This window comes from Anabrus simplex, chromosome 1, assembly GCF_040414725.1.
Source record: "Anabrus simplex isolate iqAnaSimp1 chromosome 1, ASM4041472v1, whole genome shotgun sequence".
NCBI classification, from domain to species: domain Eukaryota; kingdom Metazoa; phylum Arthropoda; class Insecta; order Orthoptera; family Tettigoniidae; genus Anabrus; species Anabrus simplex.
The window spans coordinates 1,719,141,785-1,719,155,741 of record NC_090265.1 but is presented as its reverse complement, the minus strand read 5'-3'; the positions used below and the strand labels follow the sequence as shown (position 1 = coordinate 1,719,155,741).

Sequence of the window (13,957 nt, the reverse complement as noted above, 5' to 3'; positions counted from 1 at the left end):
TGAGCTATGACAGCATTATCATCAGCGTACTGTAACTCAACTAATGCTCCAGACGATGTCCGAGTTCCTGCCTTTAAACGGCTCAAATTAAAAAGTTTACCATCCATCTTGTAAGTTATATGAATTCCTGGAGGGAGATCATCTCTGACAAGTTCCATGACAGTGGCAACATACAAGGAAAACAAAGTGGGGCTATCACACAGCCCTGCTTAACACCGGTATTGATATGGAATGGCTCTCCAATACAGCCGTTGCCAATGACAGCTGCCATCATATCAGTGTAGAGCAATTTCAAGATGGCAATAAATTTCTGCAGAAAGCCATATAGAGCTAAAATTTTCCACAAAGCTTCTTGGTTCACAGAGTCAAATGCCTTAGTAAGATCAATAAAGGCAATATAAAGAGGTCTATTTTGTTCTCTACATTTTTCCTGGAGTTGATGAGCTGTGAATATCATATCTGTGGTTCCTCTAGAAGGCCTGAAGCCACACTGACTCTCTGGAAGTATTTTCTCCACCAGGGGTACAGTACGATTTGCCAAGATTCGAGCAATAAGCTTTCCCAGGCACGACAGTAAGGATATTCCCCGATAGTTATTGTAGTTTATTCGATCCTTTTTCTTAAATATGGGAACTACCAGACTGTCTCTGAAATCAGGAGGCATTTCTTCTGTGCTCCAAATTTTGACAATCAGTTCATGTATGTGTCTTATTAGTTCCTTACCTCCTTCTTTGAGAGCTTCCACTGGTATACCATCAGGACCAGAGGCTTTGTGATGCTTTGCTTGATTGACAGCATGCTTAACTTCATCTAGTGTTGGTGGGGAGCCAAGCTCTTCATTGATGGGAGCTTGTTTGAATATATCATACACCTGTTCATCAATAATCGAATCCTGGTTCAAGAGGTCTTCAAAATGCTCTTTCCACCTATTCATGATGGAGTACTGATCTTTTAAAAGTGTACTCTTATCACTGGACCAAAGAGGATTCCTCCCAAAGGTGGTGGGACCATAAACTGCTTTTGTCGCTCGGAAGAACTGTCGTGAATCTTTATCTGCTAGATATTCCAACTCCTTTGCCTTTGCTGTCCACCATGCATTCTTGAGCTCACGGGTTTTTCTTTGGACATTTGCTTTGGCAATACTTACGGCTTGTTTCTTAGAGTAGGAGTTAATGTCCCTTCGCCATGCTTGTAAGGCTTTTCTCTTCTCTGAGATCAGTGCTTCAATTTCTTCATCATTTTCATCAAACCAGTCCTGATGTTTTCTGGTCTTATATCCTACTGTTTCTTTGCAAGCATCTTGAATAGTGGTCTTCAGACTCTCCCACTGTTGCGTTACATCAGGTTGATATTCCTTCGGCAAAGTCCGATGAAGGACCTCTCTGTATCTTGAAGTAATTTCTGTATTACCAAACTTCTCAGTGTCAAAAGTATGTCTGAAGCTCTTCTGTTGTTTCCTCCTCTGGGTGGACAGTGACAAATGCATCACTGATCTAATAAGTCGGTGATCTGTCCAACAGTCATCAGCTCCCGTCATTGCTTTGGTGATGAGAACATCGCGTAGATCTTGCTTGCGGATGATTACATAGTCAATGAGGTGCCAGTGTTTCGATCTAGGATGCTGCCATGATGTTTTGAAGTGATCCCTTTGGCGAAAGATGGTGTTGGTGACTATCAACCCATGCTCAGCACATTTTGATTCTAGTCAGTGGATGAATATTGAAGTTTTAATTTTCACTTCATTCACCTTTTACCATTAGGGGCTGGTGACTTAGCTGTTAGGCCCCTTTAAACAACATACATCATCATCATCATCATCATCATCATCATCATTATCATCATCATCAACAACAAGGACAAATGGTCCCCACTACTAAACTCCGGGGTGTACAAAACTCCCTGATCTTGCTAGTCCATTGGAAGTTGCATCAAGGAACATAAAGGAAATGACATCCAGCTACAAGATACATGTAGCAGACAAGAAGAAACTTTGATAATGTTTTGGGTATCAAGGAATACGAAACCCAACCCAAGCCAACAGAGGGAAACAACGGTTTGCTACAAAAAGATGTGATTATTTCAACATATTATCATTTAGACTTTCACGGCCCGTAGAGTGTATTTATATTTAATTACACGGCATAAGCCCAAAAATATACTTCATTAATATTTCAACATACTTTTAGAGAATCCAAAGTAAGCTAATTTTCGTAAAAGTATGTTGTGATCCACAGTGTCAAATGCCACATTTCTAATATAAAGAATATGTGGCAATAGCTGAAAATAATATCAGTAAGGAAATCAATAACATTGGGGCATTTCTTAAAAATAAAATCAGATCCTCAGGTCAAACGGTAATGAAACTAGGCAGACAATTGTTTGATGATGAAGATGCCTTAGAACTGAGAACCAGAATAAAGATCCTAAACTTCAGATGCTTTTGATGCTCACAAAATTCTCATATTAGACTTTAAAAATGCTATTGTAAAATGAAGCCTTAGAGATCAGCAGGTCCTGACTTTATTCCTCTATATGTGATAAAGGGATGTATTATCTTACCTGTTATCTATTATATTCGATCTTTACCTTTGTAACCAGACTGTTTCCAGCCAGATGGAAGTAAGTTCAAATTACAAATCTGGAGATCAGTCAGTCTGAAGTACTTATAGGCCTGTTATAATCACTGCTGCTACTGCAAAGATATTCAAACTAATTTTGTGCCAGCAGACCTTCCAGCATGTTCAAGCTCTCAGCATGGTTTTATATCCAGGTCTATCAAAACAAAGGAATTCACTTATAAAATGTTATGGATTGTGGAGCTCAAGTAGATGTGATTTATATATTTATATTCATTTTTTTTTTTTGCTAGTGGTTTTACATCGCACCGACACAGATAGGTCTTATGGCAACGATGGGATAGAAAAGCCTAGGAGTTGGAAGGAAGCGGCCATGGCCTTAATTAAGGTACTGCCCCATCTTCAGGGCTGCTGACAGTGGGATTCAAACCCACTATCCCCTGGATGCAAGCTCACAGCCGCGCGCCTCTAACCGCACGGCCAACTCGCCTGGTATATATATTCATTATAGTAGCCATTTGACACCTTGATAACAACATAATTTTACGGAAATTAGCCTATCATGGATTCCTTAAAAGTATACCAACATTGTTCGTAACATACCTTCATAATCACTAGCAATATGTTTCCTACATGGGTTATGGCAGTTCCACTTACTACACTTGATCTGGTGAACCTCAGCCTATTGTTATTTCTGTTATATGTTATGTGTATAACTTATTTTAATATTTCAATCAGGATGGATTTCAGAAAGTTACAGGAATAACTTCATAGTGTTTTACAATGGAGCAGAGAACACCATCTGCACTTCAACATTAATAAATGTATTGTTAGGTATTTACTTGAGCAGACCTCTTGGTGCTACTTGATCGGTGTAGGCTATGTGCCAGCACTAGGTTTCACCCTCTCCCTTCTTACTATCTCATTCTATACCTGACCATAATTTCAGCATGGAAACTGCATGTTCCTCTCTCCTCCCTGCTGTGTCTTTCACATTTTGTTAGAGAAGAAGGCGGGTACAATTTTGAGGATACTCTCTCAATAACGGGTCTAAATGATACCACACTTTCCAAAACACAAGACAACTGGTACTTCCAACATTCAAGTTATTAAATTATTAATGTCTATTTCGGGTTCCATAACAACCGCTGTAAATCACATAGGAAAAGAATAACTTTTAAATTGAAATGAGAAATAAATATGTCAAATGGGTGAGAGTGGCCCTACATTCTTTTAGCATCACTTATTGCTCTGGTAGAGCACCAATTTTTAATTTCTTCCCTCTTTCTTTTCCAGTCTCCCACTGTAACATGTCCAACACCATAATCTGAAGCCACTTTTGAAGAGTTTCCCCTTTGTCCAGTCTCTTTAATGCACTCAACTTGTCTTCCATAGAAACAATCACTTTCTTCCATTTACTCATCATACTCACAGAGGATATGAAAACTATAACATCCGCACCCAACCAATACTACAACGAACAATGGCTGAAGACTCACTGCACCTGTCCTTGAGAGAAAAACTGGTCCTACCGCCAGTGGTCAGGCCAGCGCTTGTCCCACGGTCGCACCCTCCACACCGGGTGTCCCTGAATTTAGTCTCCACCAAAAGTTCAAATTAAGTCTACCAGTGTCGGATAACACGGAATGTCGGATAAGCGAAGGTCGGATGAGCGGGACTCTACTGTAATTACCTTGATGCTTATAAGCAGTTGGCACTGGGAAGGGGTTAAACTGATGTTTGCCATACACTTAATAACAACAACTACCATGTCTATCTAGTTCATTTTCTGCCTCAAAATTGTATGAGTAGCTCTCAAGAAAACTTAATAAAACAGTGGATATGAAAAGGGTGCACACACTGCAAATAAAACCAGGTTGAGGAATGACTAAATAATTAATTCATAACTTGAACATCTTCCAAGCTACCAGCTGACAATTCTGCCATGGGAGGTTTTACATACCTCTGATCATATGCCAGTGTGGCTTGCTCAATCAGATCAAGCATAATCTTCTTGCCAGTGTTGAGACGAGAGATCAGCTGCTGGTAGAGCAGATTGAAATGCGCACGCTCCTTCAGAAGGTGGTCGATTTCCTGACGTAACTTCCCATTCTCTGCCAACATTTCATTGAACCTGGTTGTAACCTGAAACAATGCACAGAACTATTCATCAGCCTTCAAGCTGCTTCACAAAGAACTACTTGTTTATTTCAAGACATAGTCAGACAATGACTAGCAAAAACAAATGCAACACTTCTTTAAAATCAAAGAATAAGTTGTGTGTTGTTGTTATCTTTATAATCATTGTTTAATACCTAATAATTGAAACAGAGGAAAGCAGCGAGATTTGTAACAGGAGATTTCAGGAGATAAAGTAGTGTATCAGAAATGTTAGAGAAACTTGGGTGGGAAACTTTAAGTAAGATAAGGGAGAAAACTAGACTTACAGGATTATATAGAGCCTATACACGAGGGGAAGCATGAGGGGAAATACATGAGAGGCTTCAGTTGGAAAATAATTACATCGGCAAGGCTGACCACAGGTATGAAATTAGAAGGGATTTTAGCAGAACCAATTGGGGTAAATTTTCATTCATTGGGAAAGGTGTGAAGGAGTGGAACAGTTTATCAGGGAAAGTGTTTGATCCTTTTCAAAAATATGTATAGATATTCAAGAAAAGAATAAACAGCAACAGAGAAAAGAAATGAAATATTAGAGGGCATTCACCCTGGGTAGGTTATTGTAAATAAAGATATTTTGTGAATAAATTAATTCCATCCCCTCGTCTACGGAGATTAGACAGCTGAAGTAGGGGACTGCCTGTAGGGGTGAAGTACAGTGGGGACTTCGAGGACAGTGGGACCACTACAGTAGCTGTGAAGGTCCTTCAGGAACTCTGAAAAGCGGTGGCAAAAGGGGCCCTGGTTAAGATGCAGCAGGTCGTTATGCTTGTTAGGTACCAAAATGGGTTTAAAAAATTGCAATGAAAATTGAAATCTTATAGCAGTTGTATAGCACTATTTGAAGTAATTCCACATACCATATATGAGTTCATTATGTTTGTAAGTACAGAAGATATTTTGAGTAGAATTTTGTAAATAATATAAATTTATTAATGATGAGCTGTGTGTTTAATAGAAAAATTGTTAGTGTAAATTGTATAATACTGTATTTTAGGAAAATGCCCTCTTCTCTCTTTAATTTAAAATTTAGTGCTTGATTATAATATATTTTTGTGTACCATTTGCCACTCCACATTAGCAAATAAAGTGATTTTGATTTGATTTGAACTCACTACTAATGAGATATCCAGAGCAATTTCATTGGGAGAAACAAGAATTTAGAGGAAATTAAACTATTCACTTACTGAATTCACCTTGGTTTGTATCAAAATTTAACATTGTTTAAGGACAGTTCACTTTTATTTCCTTTCACTTAAATGTTAAGGTTATTTCTGCATCATCACAAACACTGGCACAAATGACACATTCCTGATGAGTGCCACTATGATCTCTTGAGAAATGAGCTCCCAGGAACAGGAACAGTTTGTTCCTGGGTATGTGTGCATAGTTTGACACCATGAATGGACCTATTTGCTCAGCACGAACCTTACTGACAAATTTTGACTGAAGTTCTTTTGGTTTTGCAAGGTCCCTTTTATCATATAATTCAATCGTACCATTTAAAGTCTACTCATTGTGTGTATACCTTTTTAAACACAACTGAGCTGCATTTGACATAACTCTCACCGATACATGTTACTCAGCAAGGCAGAATTTTACCAACTAAGCTCACAAGATGGTTATTTTAATTTTCAACACCAGTGTAACAGCTCAGCTCCAATTTTAATATTGTATATGTAACAGCTCAGGCCCAATTTTAATATTGTATGTGTAACAGCTCAGATCCAATTTTAATATTGCATATGTAACAGCTCAGCTCCAATTTTAATAGTGTTTGTGTAACAGCTCAGGCAAAATTTTAATATTGTATGTGTAACAGCTCAGACCCAATTTTAATATTGTATATGTAACAGCGCAGCTCCAATTTTAATACTGTTTGTGTAACAGCTCAGGCAAAATTTTAATATTGTATGTGTAACAGCTCAAACCCAATTTTAATATTTTAATTGTATATGTACATAGGTTACTCATTAGAACTGTTAATTTTAGATTAATACCAATGGCAATGTCACACATGACAAAATTTGACTAATGGACTTTAGATTCACTAATTATAGTATTATAGACTGAGATTTTCTGCCTCTTTTTAAAAATAATTTTTGAGCTTGCATCCAGGAGATCGTGGGTTCGAGCCCCACTGTTGGCAGCCCTGAAGATGGTTTTCCGTGGTTTCCCATTTTCACACCAGGCAAATGCTGGGGCTGTACCTTAATTAAGGTCACGGCCACTTCCTTCCAACTCCTAGGCCTTTCCTATCCCATCGTCACCATAAGACCTATCTGTGTCGGTGCGACGTAAAGCAACTAGCAAAAATTTAAAAATGTTAATTTGATTGTATTTGCACTATACAGTATATGGTCAATTTTAGTTGATGGCTGAAGATGACTCACAATGGGGCCGAAATCAGTCACATTGTATAAGTGATTTGACATCATATTAAATGGTACTGAATAGGTGGATCTTCATTTTAATTTCTTATTAATGTGATATACATTTTGCCTTTCAGATGATTGAATACAAATTTATAACTTTATGAAAATAAAACTTAAAAATACAAACCACATGCAGTCTGTTTTCCAAACCAGAGATGTTCCTATCATTTTCAACAGCTTTCTGGGCACTCTGAGCATCAGTGATATCTTTAAGACGAAGTTTCCGCACTTCTTTCTCCATCTTAGCGATTTCGGCATCCAGCTCTTCAGTCTGAAACAAGGCACTGTTTCAAAGCACTATTACATAAGTCTCGCTTATTATTTATTATTTCTACAAAAAGTTGTTTGAGATATATCCAAATGATTTTAAAAGTGAAATGTCATGCTGCTACCACTACTTGCATATTATTGCACCAAACTATAGTTTCCCCTGTTTCTCACAACAGGCTTTCAAAAGACCAGTGAGGGTGCATGGGTGATGTTTCATTTTTTATTTTTTTTGCTAGGGGCTTTACGTCGCACCGACACAGATAGGTCTTATGGCGACGATGGGATAGGAAAGGCCTAGGAGTTGGAAGGAAGCGGCTGTGGCCTTAATTAAGGTACAGCCCTAGCATTTGCCTGGTGTGAAAATGGGAAACCACGGAAAACCATCTTCAGGGCTGCCGATAGTGGGATTCGAACCTACTATCTCCCGGATGCAAGCGGTGATGTTTCAGATGTAGTTTCAAGAATCTGTAGAGCTTATCACCAGAAGTAGAGATGCCATATCACCAATCTAAGAAAAAGAGGACAACCAACCTGAAAAAAGAGGACACAGTCTATGGATGGAATCACTGCACTTTAATCACTTTTATCGGCTTTACTTTCATCACAGAGCATTGGCCTATCACCTTTGTCATAAACAGTTTTTTTCCCTGTGCCATTCATACTTTTTTGAAGATGAAATCTTCTCTAGAAGCATTTTGGTCTCCAACAAACAGTGTTGAGACTGGATGTAACTGAAATGTTTGAAGTTATACTGCAAACACACTACACCTTTCACAGTCTCAATTGTGAACCTGTTTCTGTCCTTGGTCCCCTGTGAATTAAGCAATGAAAATATTCACTCTTTGTTTGGAATACAAAATAAAATTTGTATTTATGACAAAATAATACTGGATGAAACATTCAGAACTCAATTAATACGCAATTTATGCAGAGACACAACCTCTAAACAATGCTGAGCTCGAATAAAAATGGAAGTTGTAAACAGAAAGTGCTGCCTATTTAAATGTTGTAGTGAAACTGATAACTAAGCAATGCTCTTAAGTTTAAATCATTTTTCTACAAACCGCAAAAAGACTTCAAAAATACGGCCAGATGCTTTTCATGCTGTTGAAAAGAGGACATATGGCACCCCTAACCAGAAAGTCTTGTAGTGGAATAACAGGGTCACTGTTTCCCACTTCATCTCCTGATGTTCTGGTGGTATGGCTTGACGCGTAATCCATGTGAAGTGTCCTCTCCATACAAACACGTGATGTCTGTGTAGGGTGACCAAACATATTCTTTTATCTGGACATATCCTCCTTTTTATACCATTGTCTGGGGTCCAGGTGGATTATTTAAAAAAAAAAAAAGGAAATATCCTCCATTTTTTATCTGCTTATTTTGGGGTAATCTATTTTTACAATTATACTTCATTACGCGATGGCATCATCAATATTGTATCGATATACCTATAGAAATGTGATTATTTATATACAGCACATGCGATTATTCTATGAATACCTTGTATTGTGGTAATATTCACTATTTACCACTCTGTATATTGCCTGCTTCTCTCTCTTGTCAATACCCCATCAGAACACTGCTATGTTAATGTGTGACAGCTGACAACGTGACAAGCGACACGAGATAACCAGGATTTGATGGAAGCCTGTTTTTAAATGATTGGCGCTGAAAAGTGATATTGATTATTGCGATGTTGAAAAAATGTATTCTGTAGTTGCAAGCTAAGTCTAAATCCTTTCAAATTGACGGTGATCAGTTCTGCAATTTCAAACAATTCCTGAATGAGAGTAGTACCAAACCAAACCAAACCAAACCAAACCCCATGGCACTACAGCCCTTGAAGGGCCTTGGCCTACCAAGCGACCGCTGCTCAGCCCGAAGGCCTGCAGATTACGAGGTGTCGTGTGGTCAGCACGACGAATCCTCTCGGCCGTTATTCTTGGCTTTCTAGACCGGGATGAGAGTAGTACTGATTCTAAATTTAACAAGTTACCTTGTAGAAATGGGCAAAGTATTTCAATTCATGTAACTCAGTTGATTGTAGTTCAGAGTTATCAAAACTTGCAGTATGTTTTTCTGTACCATGCCATGATACAAAATAATATAAAAAGACTATTTTCATTGATCTCTGCACAATGAACTGATAATGGGAACCGTTTCAAGGTAGAATCTGTGAAAATCCTCTTAATGGTTCAATATAATCTAAGGGAATTTACATGTGTGTCTTTTTATAAGTATATGTTAGACACGCCAAAACTCCTGAAGGCAACTGAATCTGAATAAAGTATTTTTGTGAATAAATTAATTCCATCCCCTTGTCTATGGAGACTGGACAGCTGAACTAGGGGACTGCGTGTAAGGGTGAAGTACAGTGGGGACTTCGAGGGCCCTGGGACCGCTACGGTAGCTGTGTAGATCCTTCAGGAGCAGTTAAAAGCAGTGGCAAAAGGAGCTCTGATTAAGACACAGGAAGTCGTTATGCACGTTAGATACCACAATTGGTTGAAAAATCACTGTAAATTTAAATCTTATAGCAGTTGTATAGTATTTTTTGAAGTGATTCCACATACTGTGTATGAGTTGGTAAGTACAGAAGATATTATGAGTAGAATTTTGTAAATAATATAAATTTATTAAGGATGAGCTGTGTGTTAAATTGTTAATGTAAATTGTATAATACTGTATTTTAGGAAAATATCTTTTCTTTTTAATTTAAAATTTAGTTGTTGAGATCAATATATTTTTGTGTATAATTTGTCACCGAGGTGGACACCACATTTGCATTTGATTTGATTTGATCTTCAAAAAAGTACCAGCAAGGTGTGTAAATTAGTTTCACTGATTAATCTTTGTAAGAATTTACTGTATAATACAGAAAAGGATACATTTTGTTTATGTATGTGAAAATTGGAAAGTTTAAGTCTAAATTCATACTCTCAATGGAGGATTTTTGTATCTTTTTTTTCCTGGCATTGTCCTCTTTTATAAATAGTTTTGTCTTTTCTATCTATTTGCACTGGTCACCCTATGTCTGGGTGATACATGCAGGTCATAACTGATGCTTCAAAGCATTCACATTCACATTTTTTCACCTAAAATATTAGTAAATTCCCTGCATAACTGAATTCACTGACAACCATGAAGCCCTTCAAGAAAGTGTCCAGGTGGTGGAGAACAAACTTGCTGCACTCTTTGGCATGTGTTGCAGTACGTAATCGACCAAATGTGGACCTGTGGCAGATAGGCACCACTGGTGTTTGCAGTCGAAGGACAGATATTCACCCTCCTAGTCATCTGCCACTGAGTTACTGGATGTCTCAAAATATAGCAGGCAACACCTTTACTGGTATGGATAAATGTTTACCAACAGTTGAGCACAGCAGAACACTATATCACCGACAATGGTCAAACCATTCTCTCAACACAATTTCACTATTCAGTCATATGAGAAATGTGTGTGTACCTATCCCAAAGATGATAATAATAATGTTATTTGTTTTACGTCCCACTAACTACTCTCTTACGGTTTTCGGAGACGCCGAGGTGCCGGAATTCAGTCCCGCAGGAGTTCTTTTACGTGCCAGTAAATCTACCGACATGAGGCTGACGTATTTGAGCACCTTCAAATACCACCGGACTGAGCCAGGATCGAACCTGCCAAGTTGGGGTCAGAAGGCCAGCGCCTTAACCGTCTGAGCCACTCAGCCCGGCTCCCAAAGATGGGTCCCTTGCACAACACTGTGGCACCTGCTACATAAGACACAAGACTGACAAGTGTGCCATCATCCCATCATGATCTCACAGAAGGCAGGGCACTTGCAAAGTAGTTTGGATACATCCTGAACAACTTTCTGTTGTGACTAAGATAATGAAAGGGAAATGATACAGAGGTTCCATTTGAAATAAAAACATCACCCTGCTATTGCTGCCAACTTTACAACTGATGCACTGCACAAACCTCACATAACTAGAACATGCAAGTTGACTTCATGGTTCAGGTCACATAGCTGTGAGCTTGTATATGGAAGATGGTGGGTTCGAACCCCACTGTTGACAGCCATGAAGATGATTTTCCCTGGTTTCCCATTTTCACAATGCTCAAGCTATATCTTATGTAAGGCCATGGTTATAATGCATTCCCATCCTTGCATTGCCAAAATCTTTGCAGGCATGTCATCTAATTTTTCAAATATTGTTCAAGCCATTTCCTGTTTCATGATATTTTAGTTATATTAGTTATTTTTCATTCCTTCACATTCTATCATTAAGATAAAATTTATGATTGTATTTTTTCTAACAGAGAAGCACCTCACTGAACCTCACCCCAAGCACTTGCAGACAAAGTGACAGCTCTGAGGGACATCTCAATTTTGATCTGGGACTACAGCTTGTACAATATATCTGCTACATTCCTTAACTCACCTGAGAGATCTCCTCTTTAATCTGGGACTACAGCTTGTACAATGTATCTGCTACATTCCTTAACTCACCTGAGATGTCTCCACTTTAATATGGGACTCCAGCTTGTCCAGTGTAGCCAGCTGTTTGATAATCTTCTTTTCCAATTCAATGTTCTTACGCTCATTAGCAGTAGATTTAGAAGCTTGTAGATTAGTTAATAAGTCTCTCTTCTCACCCTCCAAGATGCTGATCATACTGCTGTAATTATGAAACAGTATGTTTTTCATGTGCTACATCTGCATGTCTATATGTTCTCTGAGTAAATGATGACAAAATGTTTGCAGGTCAATATATCAATATTATATATGTACGTTCTAGTCATATATAGAGAGGAGGAATGAGAAAAAGAACACCACGACAGTTTAAATGTAACAAGGTTTTTCAGTCTGTCAAACACACAGCAAATATAATGTAAATTAAAACACTATAAATATACCTGTGAAAAACACACTACCATACAAAGAATGACATGTTTCGTTCTACAAGAACATCTTCAGATTCTATCAAATCACTTTTAAAAACAATCTTATATATGTACAGTATTGTTTACGTAGCGTAAACTTGTCAATGATAGAGAGTTTAGTGATAACATGAAACAGTAATGACAAAATAAAAATATATACAAGTATTAATATACTGAAAACTTATCTAGACTGCCGATGTTGAGTCCGTTGTCACCAAATAATATTTCAAGACTGTGGTAATGGAAGTTTTGGGAGGCACGCTGCGCGTGGAGAGCAAGAATGGGAGGGGCCTTGTAGAGCGATGTGGATCTCTCCTATTGGATGATTTGAATCGAGTATACTGTACAGTGGGGAGGGGAGGGAGAAGTGGGGCGGAGCGGCTGGAGCGCTGTGGATCCTTCCATCAACATTGAAGAGGGAAGAGAGGTTATTGACCTACTCCATGTTAAATGTACTTTTATGTAATATGGATGAAAGCAAAAATAATAATTTAGGTGAATAAAGTAAGGAACGGTATTATTAATATCGTTATTATTATTATTATTATTATTATTATTATTATTATTATTATTATTATTATTATTATTATTATTATTATTATAAAAGCAATTTAATGAGTAGGTGTTGTCAGATATTATGTGAGTAGAGTGAATAGGGGGGAATTATTTAAATGTGTATGCTCATTCAGGTTATTTGCATTAGCATTTTTTGCGACGTAAATTTCTATTGCTTCTTTTATATTCAAAGATTTACTTTTATTTTCGAAGTGTAAAATTTTTAGATCAGTGTTGATGTCTGTGAACTGGTGTGAACAGTCGTATATGTGCTCCCCGAAGGCTGAATGCCAATTATATCTGATCGCGTTTTTCTGTTCTTTGTATCTTGTATGGAAATTACATTTTGTTTGACCTATGTATGTGGCGTTGCAGTTAGGTTCTTGGCACTTGAGTTCATATACTCCTGACTTTGAGAAAGGGTCCTTTTTGTTAAGGTTGCATCTGCTGATGTGTCTCTGTAGTGTGTTATTGGTTCGAAAGGCTACTTTTAAACCTTGTTTCTTGAAAATGTTAGCTACTTTGTAAGTGTTATTGTTAACATAGTTGAGAACCACGTGGTTTTCTTTGTCATGTGTGGTGCTTTCCCGGCGACTTTTCTTATGTTTATTTAACAGTTTATCTACTGTGCCTGGAGGATGGTTGTTTTCTTTCGCGATTTGTTTAATGATTTGCATCTCTTCATTGAAATCCGTTGCACTCATTGGTATGGAAATAGCTCTATGTATCATTGTATTCAGTCCTGCTATTTTGTGTGTGTATGGGTGGTTCAAGTTGTTGTCAATAGTGTGTGACGTCTGAGTGGGCTTTCTGTATACTTTGTAAGATAGGTTGTCATTATTCCTGTTGATTGTGATGTCTAAATAGTTTATTTTCTTGTTATTTTCTGGCTCCATTGTGAAGCTGATGGATTTGTGTAATGAATTTAGAGTATTTAATAACTGGTGTGCATTAGTGATGTCATTATCATATATGCATATGACGTCATCCACGAATCTGCTCCAATGTAA

At 37.8% G+C, this 13,957-nt stretch overlaps 1 protein-coding gene across 1 annotated transcript in view; it reads right to left on the bottom strand.

Annotated features, from left to right (window-relative positions):
• Positions 1-13,957, bottom strand: part of Ccdc114 (Coiled-coil domain containing protein 114) — a 96,274-nt gene that overhangs the window by 51,954 nt on the left and 30,363 nt on the right. Inside the window, exons 4-6 of the mRNA XM_067140567.2 lie at positions 11,959-12,127; positions 7,320-7,463; positions 4,540-4,721 (exon numbers count right to left, since the gene is read on the bottom strand). Of these exons, the coding sequence (XP_066996668.2) occupies positions 4,540-4,721; positions 7,320-7,463; positions 11,959-12,127 (495 nt within the window). The remainder of the gene's footprint in view (positions 1-4,539; positions 4,722-7,319; positions 7,464-11,958; positions 12,128-13,957) is intronic.